This window comes from Bison bison, unplaced genomic scaffold (assembly GCF_000754665.1).
Source record: "Bison bison bison isolate TAMUID 2011002044 unplaced genomic scaffold, Bison_UMD1.0 scf7180017864297, whole genome shotgun sequence".
Classification (NCBI taxonomy): domain Eukaryota; kingdom Metazoa; phylum Chordata; class Mammalia; order Artiodactyla; family Bovidae; genus Bison; species Bison bison.
Genome location: NW_011494869.1, coordinates 7,138,935 through 7,151,827, shown reverse-complemented (window position 1 = coordinate 7,151,827; position 12,893 = coordinate 7,138,935). Strand labels below are relative to the sequence as shown.

The following is a 12,893-nucleotide window of genomic DNA, read 5'->3' as shown; positions in this document are numbered from 1 at the left end:
CCGGTCCCCCTACCCACCCCCCTTCTAGACTTTTGACCACATTCTGGCTGCAGTGGAGGACGTTGTGGGGCACCATGGCTATCACTACTGGAGGGACAGGTGAGGGAGCTGCCCCCAGGCTCCTTCAGCAGCAGCAGAAGGCACCCCCTCCCCACCACCCCCAGCCAGGGCAGCATGGGGGACATGCCACACTTCTGAGAAGGGTCACATCAAGGCGCAGGCTGGGTGACCTGTCCCTGAAGCCCCTCAGGCAGTGCTGGTGTCCCTGTACTCTTAGGATAAGATAAGGTTCCCCAGTGAGGCCTGCCCGGCCCTGCACTGCGTGGTCTGGCACCTCCAGACTCCAGCCGCCTTGTGGTCCGCTGTGACTTTGACTCTCGGCCTGCCAATGAAATGAACCCTGTTTTAGAAACTCAGGACCCACCATGCTCCCCCTGCCCTGGCCACTGGGACCTCTGCACGTTATTCTTTCTACTAGAACATTCCCTCCCCTCCATCTCGCCTCCTTAACCTCTCTGTTCATCTTTCAGATATTACCACAGGCATCAAGTCCTTAGGGAGGCTTCCCTGACTAGGACAAATCCCCATTATACTCTATAATTATCCTTTGTAGTTCCTGTCATGGTTGCGATTTTATAGTTACATGTCATAACTTCGTCAATGTCAGGCGCTGTCAGTTCAGTAAGGGCAGGGACCAGCTTCCAGATTTTCCCTGACCGATGCCCACATCAAGAGATGTGGGCCCCGCACTGGCGGTGCCCCGGCCCTGTCTGAGGAAGGGCCAGCACTCAGGACGGGGCCTGGCATCCTCTGTAGGTGGGAGCAGTTTGATAAGAAGTACCTGAGTCAGCTGTTGATGCGGCGCTCAGCCTACCGCATCCGGGACCAGATCTGGGATGTGTATTACAGACTCAACATCCGGGACGCCATCAGCTTCGTGGATCAGGTGGGCCAGCAGACAATGGAGAATGGGCGGGTGGCCAGCAGGGCAAGGCAGGAAGCAGGCAGGCAGGCCCTGAGCAGGGAGTTGGAAATTCCCAGTAGACTCCATGGACTTGTGAAGTGGCAGCTACAGGAACGAGCCCGGCCTGACGCTGACATTTAGAGTCTAGTGGGCAGTGCAGAAAGGTGGGAGACAGCTGGACTCTGGCGTCAGCAGACGTGGTTCAGATTCTTATCATCTCAGGCTTGTGACCTTGGGTAAGTCGTTTATCCTCTCTGAGCTTCGGTTTCCTCAACTGAAAGAAAGCGACAGAAAGAGTACCTCTGTCACAGAGTTTTGTGGGTGCAGTACAAAAAAGCACCTAGCGCAGTCCCTGGAACATCGAGAGCAAAGTGTGTTAACCAGTGTTACTCCTTTTGTTCCCCTCTGTCTGCGCCACTGTCATCTGACTGCCATCTGACCTCTGACATGGCCCCGGCAGGGAGGCCATGTCTTGTCCTCCACTGGGCTCACTCTGCCCTCCATGCCCAGCCGCAATTCTGTGGCAGAGACCTCCGTCACCAACCTGCTGTAAGTCCTGGAGCCCTCTCCCGCTTCCCCACGCTCCTTCCTACTGGGCCCTCTCTCTGAATCCCTTCTGGGGAAGACCCTGAGCACCTCTGCTTCTGCCCTTCCCCTGGCCCGCGCCTCCCAGCCCCTCCCCAGCACACGTGTTCCCACCGCCCGCAGGAGGGAGAGTGGCAGTGGAGCGTGTCTGGATCTGCAGGTGATTGACACAGTGCGTAGTGGCCGGGACCGGGAGGACGCGGTGATGCACCATCTGCTCTGCGGAGGCCTCTACAAGCCGCGCCGCAGGGTGAGAGCAGGCAGGGCCTCTGAGTCCTGAGGGGGAGTGAGGTCTGGGGAGGCCGCGATCCAAGACTCAAGAGGCAACTGGCACCAGCTTGTGGAGAGCTGTAGATGCCCGGTTGAAGAGCATGGGCTTCATCTTATTGGTTATAACCCTTAGTTTTGTTTTTGTTGTTGTTTTGAGAAAGGTTGGCCTGTTACAAGGATGGTTTAAGGATGTCTTCTCTGGTAGCAGAGAGCAGATCTAATTGGACAGGGTGAGTTGAGAGGCCGGGAGAGCCAGTTGGGAAGCTGGAGTGAAACACTGCGGATTAGAGCTGGGTGGCTGGAAGGAAGAGGGGCACAGAGGACTGTGAAATCTGCCAGGAAGGGGAGAGGAGGTATAGAGGGCTTGATGGGGGTCACAGACAGAAGCAGGAGTGCCAAGGAGGCCTGTGGGTGCAGCTTAACCTGGGGGAGGCTGACATCCAGTTTAGGTAACTTGAGTGAGTCCCATTCAGGTTGTGAAGCCTCGGGGTTGGAAAGGCCCAACCCATCCAGGCAGGAATCCGCGGCAACCCCGCAAGGGGGCAGCAAGCCATTACCTTGAACCTTTCTGAAATGAGAAGCCAGCTGTGACCATTCTTGGCAGCTTTAACAGTCAAGGCCGTTTCTACAGAGACGGGAATTCTTTCCCTTTAATTTGCTCCCTCTGGGCCTGATTTGACTCTCTGCACCTCTGCAGAGCAAAAGCCTGCAAAGATGTCAAAACAGCTTCCTTCCACACAGAGGCCTTCTTGCCTTCAGGCCAGCAGCTTCTGTCCCTGGTGTGTCTTCTTCAGCCGTTAAAAATGAGGCCCCTAGGAATTCTATGGTGGACTAGTGGTTAGGATTCCAGGCTTTCACTGCCGTGGCCAAAGAGGCCCCAGATGGAGGTGCTATGCTAGTTGTGGTTGGCCAGGACCAGGCACAGGGGACCTTTAACCTTTCTAGTTATGGAACTTGCCTTTCTCTTCTCGCAGCCCAGGATCCCTCCAGCTCTGGCTCATCACCCTGAGACCTCACACTGTTCGTACAATCAGGCAACCTACTCCCCATGTCTTCCTCAATTAATGACTGTGAAACCCTGTCTCATTCAACTTGTGGAGCTTTTGTTTGTTTTTTGGTTTTGTTTACTTTTTCTTATAGAAAATTTCAGTCATTCACAAAACTAGAGAGAATAAAGAAACTCATTTAACCATCACTCAGCTCCAATAATTCCCCCTTACACCCTATCTACACTTTATTTAATCTTAATGCAAACTCCAGACAGCATATTATCTCTAAATATTTCCATATGTATCTCTAGGTGGCAATAATTCTTTTTTTTTTTTTTTTCAAAAAAGCCATAGTACCATTACCACATACAACAAGTAACAGTGACTCCTTCTCACATCACCTCAAATATCCAGCCAGAGTTCAATACATATCTTTTTCCATCTGGTTTGTTCAAGTCAGGATCCAAATAAAGTCCACACTTTGCACTTTTAGTAAGTATGTCTTTTTTTTTTTTTTAACTTGTAATAGTTTCTTCTTCCTTTTTCCCTCCTTTTTATTTACTAAAGAAACTGGATAGATCGTCTTAGAAAATTCTCCATTTTACCAATTTTGCTGATTGTATTCCAGAGGTGGTATCTGACATGTTATCCTTGGTACCCTGTATTTCTTGGTAGTTCAATCGAGAGGCCTGGTTGTATTCAGGAACATTTGATAGCTATGCTATGTATTTCTTATTATATTACATTAGGAAGTATTGATACCTAATGATTGGCGGGCTGTTGATGTGTGTGTGTGTATGTAAGATTGGTCAATGGGTTTGGTCCAACCTGTTCTTGTGTAGTCGACTAAAAAAAAAACTGGATTATGATTGTGCTTATCCTTGTTAAATGTCATTTTATTTGATTTAGCCCATCATTCCATCGTTTGGATCCCATGTTGGTCACCAAAAATCTCCTCAGATTCCCATGATATAAAATTCTGTTAAGCCTGTTAACTCTGTATTCATCAAAATCAACATAAAAATGAACATGATAGAGCTGAGGACAGAGCCCTGTGGTCTGCTACTAAAGACTTTCCTCCAGACTGACCTGGATCAAGAATTTTGGGGGTATGGTTACTCAACCAGTTCTAAATCCACTTAGTTATGCCAGCACGCAATCCATAATTCCTCATGTTCTTCACAGAAATATCATTAGAGACAGAAGTGTCTAGTATACAGTTAGAAACACAAGATTATAGTTTAAAAGAGACAGACAGGCTGGAGATAAAAAGATTTGGAAGCAATCTACAGCAGAGGTTTCCTGGCCTGGCTACATCAGAATCTCCTGGGGAGCTTACTAGAATACATATTCCTGGCTTCACCTCCTGCAGGGTCTGACTAGTGGAGTGGGATGAGGAATCTGCTCTTAATAAGCCCCTTGAGGGGGTTGAAATGCAGCTGGTCTGATGGCTGGTGTCTGGGAAGCACAGATTTATCACTGGGTTGGCTGGCGCTGAGAGAGTTGATACTTTCACTGGGGAGGGCATTGAGATGAGAGAGGAGGCCAAGGATAATGCTGGGGAATGCACATGGAAGAAAAGGGAGGGGAGCCAGCAGAGGAGGAGAGAGAAGGAGCCCTTGGAGGGGCAGTAGCTGATGCCCTTCAGAGCTGTCTCGGAGGCCTGGGGCAAGAGGAGGGCTAGACTTTGCACGAATGTTGCCTAACCAGAGGCCAAGGTACTGATGACTGGTCAGAAAGCTGCACAGTGGTGCTGCAGTCAGGCAACCCCCCTTGCTCCCACCCCAGCTGTATTTCTGACATTCAAGGAATTAATGGGTACTAGGGGAAGTGTCAGAATGTAAGTGTAAAGGTTTAGCAGTAAAAGCAAGGCAATGGTGTCAATGGAAAGGCGTTTTTCAAGGAGGTAAGGGCAGGAACAGGTCTAAAAGCAGAGGCAGGGGCTGGTGGCCAGGGAAAGATTGAAGATGCAAGAGTGGAGGACTGGGAGGGAGGAACGGATGGAGAGAAGGGAACTGATGGAGGTGGGGAGTGGGGAGTGAGGAGCCCTGTGAAGGAGCTGGGCTTCTGCACCCACCCACCCTGCATCAGTGTGTAGAAGAGGGAAGTTGGGAGGAGACTTAGAGGGGATTCTTAGATCTGGCTCAGGGAAGCAGAAAATATGAAGGGTAAAGGAAAGAGACCAGCCTGGGGGTGTGCTGCAGGACAAGAATGATTGGGAATACATGGGTGGTACTTCGGGAAATTACCAGGAGGTAATGAAAAGGCTGCTAAGCAGTCACGGCCAGAGGTGGAGACAGGTTAGGTGAGAGTGTAGTGGGCTTGGTCTTTACAGGAGGAAGGCTTGGAAAGAGCAGATGATGGGAGTGGTACTGAACTGGGCACAAGAGATAGTCACGGAAGTTCCTGCAGCCTGAGGAGTCATGGTGGTAGCTGCAGAAAGGGCCAAGTGGGGAGGGCCAGCTGGACAGAGTCCTGTGTTGTCACAAGGCAAATGGGCCAGGCATGTGGACTAGGCTCAGATAACTGAGGTGCAAAGAAGGAAAAGCCTGCCTTGGTTTCATGGTAGCCCTGAGGACAGGACACAGGATCCCCTGTGTCTTGTCACTTCACATCTGAGAAAACTGGGAGAGGGCAAGAGGGGATAAGAAAAGCCAAATTTGAGGGAGTAGGTTCTGGGATAAAGAACTGAGAATATAGAGTTTGGCTGGGTCTCTATTGTATTTTTAATTTTTTTTTTTTCTCACTCCATGGCTAGTTGTGGAAACAGCGGGCTGGTAGGAGCAATGGTGAACTTGGGGCTGTGGTGTGGGGTTCCTGTGGGAGGCAGGACATCCAGCCTCATGGCAAGGTGGGGCTGTCATTGCCAGTACAAAGCCAGCTGCAGCCGCCACTTCATCTCTGAGGACGCGCAGGAGCGCCAGGACAAGGAGGTCTTCCAGCAGAACATGAAGCGGCGGCTGGAGTCCTTTAAGTCCACCAAGCACAACATCTGCTTCACCAAGAGCAAGCCACGACCCCGCAAGGCCAGCCGCAAGAAGGCATGTGTTTTCTCTAGGACTCCTGTTTGCAGCTGCAGGCTGATGGCATGTAGTTCTGAGCTCACAGGTTTTGGAATCCAGCCTCAGGGACCTGGGGGCTGCAGCAGCTTGGGTTCTCTTTTGCATCTTCCTGGATCCCCAGAGGGGAAGGTGAAGCCTTCAGAGGGAGAGCAGCCTCTTGTGGTCACCTGCCCAAGGCAGCAGGACCACCTACCAGAGGTGGAGTGAGCAGGAAAAAGGCAGATTCCTTGTTGGGGAAGGGGTGCGGGGACTCCATGAATTTCTTATTCAGCCAAGGCTGATGTACTGAGCATCTCTGCTGGGGCCATCAGACTCTACAACACTTGCTGGGGGTGGGGGGTCAAGGGATGATAGAACCACTGTAATTGACGCAGATTCCCTTCTGTGTGGCATCAGGAAGACCTGTCTTCTTATTGACCCCACCAGATGACAGGATTGGGGTTTGGAGTCAGGGCAAGAGGCTTAGGACTTTTTTTTTTTTTTTTTGGTCCTTAGAAGGATGGCGTGGCTAACACTGAGGCTACAAACGGGAAACCTCCTCGAGACCTGGGCTTCCATGACACAGGCAAGCAGGGAGTGGGGTGGTGGTGAGGATGGGATGGGGAGGGGAAGGGCAGGGGCCCATCGACTGGAAGCCTGAAGGACCTCCTCTGCACAGCACTCAATGTCATGAGCTGGGGCTCTTCCCCTTAGAACTAGATGGACAGGTCTCAGCAGTTACTAGATGTCTGTGACACCTGAGAGTTAACTCCAGGCTACAGACCCTGAGGACGTAGAGAATGTGTCATAAATGGAGCCTGGTGTGGGCCTTGAAGGATGGGCGGGTCCTGGGGTCCAGTGTCCCTGCAGTAAAACCAGGGGCCTAGAAGAGCTGCACACTGATGGGCCTTCCAGCCTTCCAGATGTTTATGCTTCCAGTTGACAATGGGATCTGGGGTTGAGAGAAGATGAAGGTGCTGGGAAGTGTGATTCCCTGATGGCTTCCTCTGAGGATCTGTCTTTCGTTGCCTCCTGGGGCTCTGGAGCCCCACACCCCTTCCTCTCAAGCTCCCCCACCCCCCTAGGCCCGTGCTGTAACAGCCACAGGACAAAATAGGTGTCTCTACCAACAGTGGGGCTCTGCCTAGATGGACAAGGGGTTGGGCTCCGGGCGGTACAAAGAGGCAGCTGCTGGACTGGCCAATCCCACTCAGCTCTTGTCCCTGTCTAGCTGCTGTGATCTTAACCGTGGAGTCTGAGGAGGAGGAGGACAGCGACAGTTCGGAGACAGAGAAGGAGGATGACGAGGGGATCATCTTTGTGGCTCGGGCCACCAGTGAGGTTCTCCAAGAGGGCAAGGTCTCAGGTAATGGCTTCCTCCTGCCTGCCTCCCTCTGGAGCAAACTGGAGCTACGCAGTTGGCTTCCTCCCCCTTTGCTGATGGCCTTTACTCCAGACAGTCACTCCACCTATCTGCTCATTCATTCATCAACCAGCATTTACTCAGCATTTCTTTTATGTCAGACATCTGACATCTATGATCTGATTCAATCCTCACAACAATCAAGATGGCGAAACTGAGCTCAGAGGAACTTGGGACTTGTCTAGAAATCAGCAGAACCAGAATTTGATTCCAAAGCTCACAGCCATTTCACTTGCCTCCCTTTACACTCTGGCGAGAGACACAAGGTGACAAGCAAACCTAACACCAGGTTCCGCTGTGACCCATGCTCAGCACACCAGCCCTCAGGTACAGCCCCCAGTAAGGGTGGCAGCCGGACCTGAGAGAGGAGCCTGCATTCATCAAAATGGCACTACTGTAGATAAAAACCAACATATATGTGCTTCCGTATGTGGAGACCTAATGAACTCAGAATGCTAACTTCCCCTGCCAGTTGGCTCAAGAATTCTCAGGTGTCTTTTAAAAAACATCCTATTATAGAAAATTTCAAAATAAACAGTAGACAGAATAGTAGAATAAACTCCCATCTCTCTACCACCCATCTTCAATAATTACCTACTCCTAATTGATCTTATTTCACTTACACCTTCACTATGCCCCTCTCTTCACTGGATTCTTTTGAAGCAAATTGCAAATATCATACCACTTTATTGCTAAATACTTCAGCAAGTATCTCTAAAAGATAAGGATCCTTCTTAAAAATATAACAATACCATTATCATATCCAAAATCTTTGTTATCAGGTATCAGTCCGTGTTCAAATTTCCCTGATTGTCTTCATTTATTTTTACAGTAGGTTGTTCAAATAAAAATCCAGACAAAGACCCACACATGAAATTTGGTGGATAAGTCTCTTTTAACCTATAACACTGATTCTTAAGGAGGTAGTAATAGTGATTTTGTCCCCTAGAGCAGCGGTCCCCAACCTTTTTGGCACCAGGGACTGATTTCATGGAAGACATTTTGTCCACGGACAGGGGATGGGTATGGATGAGTCAAGCATATTACATGTATTGTGCACTTTGTTTCTGATCTAGTGCCGCTGCTGATCTGACAGGAGGTGGCGGTCCCCAGCTTGGAGGTTGGGGACCCCTGCCCTAGGGTACTGTCTGGAGACATCTTGTGTTGTCACAGCGGGCAGGGTACCTCTGTGATGTGTGGGTAGAGGCCAAGGATGTTGTTAAAACACCCTACAACACACAGGACAGCTCCCTACAGCGAAGTCTCTGCTCCTACCTGTGACAGTGTCAAGTTTGAAAAACCCTGATTTACAGGTCCCCCCACCATACTTTCTTTCCTTGCACTGTATTTATTGAAATAACTTGGTTATTTGTCCCCGTCTTTCCTTGTCTGGATTTTGCTGATTGCATCCCCTAAGCATCATTTAATATGTCTGTTTCACTGACCTTTATATTTCCTTCAAATCAGTAATTAAACCTAGATCAGACTTGATAAGCACACTCCATAGGTGGTGATGTTATACCTCCCACTGCATCTCACTAGGGAGCATACACCATCTGTCCGTCTCTCTTTTTGTAGGTTAGTATTGACTATTGGCTTCAGTTGTTGTTAGCCTGAGCCACCCATTATCAAAGTCCCTGTCAGTTTTTCATCAGGTGGTCTTGCAGTCACTGGTCATCACTGCCACATCCAACAGTTCATTCCAGGTTGCGCAATGCTGATATTCTATGTCTATTTTTTGTTTGCATTGATTAGCAGGAATTCTTGTATTTAAAAAAAAGCCTTCCCTCATCAATTACTTAGTCTGAGGTACAGTTCATATAGGGAAGAATGGATAAATGCTTGAATTTTTCCTTTCCCTTATCAGTTTTCAGACCAATAGTTACCTGGCATCCTCTAAAGGTGAACACTGAAGTTTTTTTGTTGTTAAAATTTAATACAGCATTCCAGGGAGGTAGTTTCACTCTCAGTCACAGCATCAATACATTTCATAACATGGAGCATTTGAAGTCAAGTTCACAGGACTGCTCAGGACTTTATCAGTGAGCAGACTCATACTGAGCACCTATTATATGCAAGGTACTGAGCTTGACTTTGGAGATCAAGGGGTGGTAGATAGCCAGAGGGCTGCTTCTTCCCTGCTTTCCTCTTTCAGAGCCTCAGCCTTTCTATAATGCTGTGGCTGAGCCTTCCGTTATGGCTGCCAGCACTTCTGGGATTCTCGGCTCACATCCTCTGTGCTCTGGCATCCCTTTTGTGGCTCAGCTTTAGCCTGTTTATTAATTTTTTGTGAGCTCAGACTCCTGGACTCTGTCCCACCAAAGGGCTGTGGTAGGAACTCAGGCAAGGAGCGCAGTGGCCAAGCCTCGAGATCTTCCTCACCCTGGGCCGGGGGCCCAGCAGGATGTGGTTTAAGCCTGGCACTGCAAGTTGGCTGAGGGCTGATCATAGATGGGTTTTTTCCTGCCTTGCTCTCGCTTTGTCTTGTTCTAGTTGTTTTCATTTGTTCAGTAGGTATTTGTTGAGCAACTGCTACATGCTCAGTCCTGTGCTAGGTGCTGGGGATACAGTGGGGAGCAGACCCAGCTGTGGTACTTCCCTTTGGCCAGGCGTGCATCCAGTAACTGCACAAATGGATGCTGCATGGCAACTGCAAAATGAACTTCTGTGCTTATACTTGAGACAGTGTCCACTGGATTGGCAATGAGTGCGTGTGTGCTCTGTCCCCAGGGAGCCTTGAGGTGTGCCCCAGCCCACGCATCATCCCCCCATCCCCAACCTGTGCGGAGAAGGAGCTGCCCTGGAAGAGTGCGCAGGGGGACCTGGCCGTCTACGTGTCCTCAGAAACCACCAAGATTGTGCCCGTGGACATGCAGACAGGCTGGAACCAGAGCATCTCATCCCTGGAGAGCTTGGCATCCCCGCCATGTACTCAGGCCCCAACGATGACCCGCCTGCCCTCCCCGCCCACGGGCCCCAGAAGAGCCCCAGGCCCCTCTCAAGCTGCCCCTCTCCTCTGATCCTCGCTCTTGCTTCGCCTTCCCCCCGAGCCTGGCCAAGGCGGGCCGTTCTCGCAGTGAGAGCAGCGCTGACATCCCCCGGCAGCAGGAGCTGCAGCCCCTCATGGGACACGAGGACCACACCCATCTCAGCCCGGGCACCGCCAACTCCCACTGGTGCATCCACTTCAACAAAGGCGGCCGGCTGTAGCCCAGACACTTGGGGAGGAGCAGGGGGCCAGAGGCCCCCTGGAAGTCTTCCCTGCACAATGGGCGGAGGAGCCCACTCAACCGGACATGGGGTTAGAGGAGCCTGGACTGAAAGTAGCAGCTGGGCTCCCTTGGGGCGGGTCAGAAGGGTCTCCTGGGCTGGTCCTCACAGGAACCCTTTTCACCACCCTCCTTGTTCCTAAACTCCTGCCACCTTCCCTTTCAATAAGGCCCTAACTCTGGTTCAAGACCCAGTCTAGACGTTTTAGAGGCAAGGCCCAGAGACAAGGGGAGCTGATGCCCCTTCCCCAGCGGGTCATCCTGGGAGCAGTTCCTGTCCCCCAAGCAAGGGCATCTCTCCTCAGCTGACACTGGGCTGTCCTGCACTCCACCCTGCCCTAGCGTCAGCTAAAGGACAGTACCCTGGCAGTGAGGCTCCACGAGGGGCTGGTCCTCAGAGGGACTGGGCTGGGAGGTGCAGCAGGCTTTGCTGCCCTGTTGGCTCAGCTACCCACAGCCATTTGGTTTGGGGCAGTGGGAATCTGTCTCCACTCCTTGCTTTATCTTCCTCCCTTTGCTGCCAGTCTCTGGGGCAATAGTTCCTCCATTTCCAGGACTGAGGCCACAGGGTTGGGCCAGGCTTCGGGTCACGGCTGCTTCCTAGCCAGCATCACTCTGGGGATCTGCTGCTCTGCGTCTGGCTTTGGACCTTTCAGATCCTTGGGTCTGAGATTTGTGAGGAGGGGAGATGGTGGCCTCTGGCCTTCTGCACTGTCTCGTTATTTCCTGAATAGGAAAGGAGCTAGGTATCCCAGGATCACTGCTCCACTGCTCTGGGACGGGAGGCCTGACTATAATGGAAAGGGGGCTGACTGGGTGGCAGGTGACTTTCCTGGGGTTAGCACCTGCCCTGAATTGTGTACCTTGAACCTAAGATACATTAAACATCTTTCAGATGGATGTGTGTCCTGCGCCCAGGTGTCTGGGTGTTTTGAGGTGTGAGAAGGGGGCAAGAGGGCATGTGGTGAGGGAGATGGAAACTTTCTACTCCGTGCCCCAGGGCTTCCCAGATATGGGTGGTGGGGGGTGGAGGGAGGAGGTCCTGGGCAGGAGTGTTAGGCCCTACGGCCCTCCCTCCCTCTGCTCCCATTCTTTCCCACTACAACACCTTACAGGAAGCCTGCAGCAAGTCCAGGGGATTGTTCTCTGTGCAGGGGGTCACAGAACTGGGAGTCCACAAAATGGGAATGACTTGCAGAAAGAAAGACCCCAGAGGTCAGATGCCAAGGTGCCCAAAGATGCAGCCAACACACACTGGCACCAGATAAACATTCCTCCAATGCCAGGAGGGAGGGGTAGGACAAATGAAAAGATGTGTTCCACACATGGTGGGTGGGAGAACAATCTCAAGGGAGCTGGTTACCCTGAGTGTTTCTGATACAAATTGGAGAGTGTGGGGTCCAGAAACATCTAGGGATAGAAATCCCTGATGACAGCAGACCCAGTTTCCACTGGGCCTTTCTATTGATACCTCACACACACACACCCCCCATAAAATTCACCCATTTAAAATGTACAGCTTGGTGGTTTTCTAACATATTCACAGAGTTGTGCAACCCTCCCCACAAGCTAAGTTTGGAACAGTTTCATCATCTCCCAGAGAAACTCTGTACTGTCGGCATTCACTCCTCACCCTCTGCTGAGCCCTAGGTAATCACCAATTTGTCGTTCGTCCTTACAGATCTGAAACCCTGAATACACTGCAATGCTTACACATTTAGTCAGCCTTTTTTTCTGACTTATGCTTGGGGAATGTGGGAAGAGAAGGAAGAATGACTTTCAGGCTTTGCCCTCACACGGCTTACAGTCAGCTGCGATAAGGCCGAGCAGCTGGTCCCAGCCCTCCCTTGCTAAGGATGTTACCTTAGGCATGTTACATACTCTCTCCGAGTTTCAGTGTCTTCATCTGTTAAGTGGGATGCTTATTTCATACCGCAGCTGTCTGGATTAGACGATGAAATGAGAAGAATCTAGTACACAGCCTGGCCCGTGGTAAAGGATTATAAATGTTAGTCATTGTTGGTGTTACAAGCCCAAGAGCATAGAAAGTGCTGTGAGGCCCGAGGAGATCTAGTGGGGGGGCGGGGGATAGCTTTGAGAGGGGTATGAGTGTGTGTGTGTGTGTGTGTGTGTGACGGGGCTCAGACAGCATGGGTGAAGCTATGTGGGTGCATTTCAGGTGGGAAGAGCAGCAGGAATAAAAGACATCTGGAGCACACACAGTGAGAAGCAAGGAGCAGGGGGTGACATGCTGGGGAGAGGCCAGCCAAGGACACAAAGGCTTGGGTGGGGTGACTCTGCCGAGTTTTGGAGGTGGCAGCCTGGGAGAATTGTGACCTAGAGAGTGTGGGC

At 51.0% G+C, this 12,893-nt stretch overlaps 1 protein-coding gene across 1 annotated transcript in view; it reads left to right on the top strand.

Annotated features, from left to right (window-relative positions):
* The window catches only part of SLC9A5 (solute carrier family 9, subfamily A (NHE5, cation proton antiporter 5), member 5), a 19,117-nt gene extending 7,676 nt beyond the window's left edge, over positions 1-11,441 (top strand). Inside the window, 9 exon segments of the mRNA XM_010851047.1 lie at positions 29-99; positions 817-946; positions 1,425-1,513; positions 1,673-1,799; positions 5,679-5,849; positions 6,366-6,435; positions 7,081-7,215; positions 10,003-10,229; positions 10,231-11,441. Of these exon segments, the coding sequence (XP_010849349.1) occupies positions 29-99; positions 817-946; positions 1,425-1,513; positions 1,673-1,799; positions 5,679-5,849; positions 6,366-6,435; positions 7,081-7,215; positions 10,003-10,229; positions 10,231-10,482 (1,272 nt within the window). The 3' untranslated portion in view covers positions 10,483-11,441.
* The last annotated feature ends 1,452 nt before the right edge of the window (positions 11,442-12,893 follow it).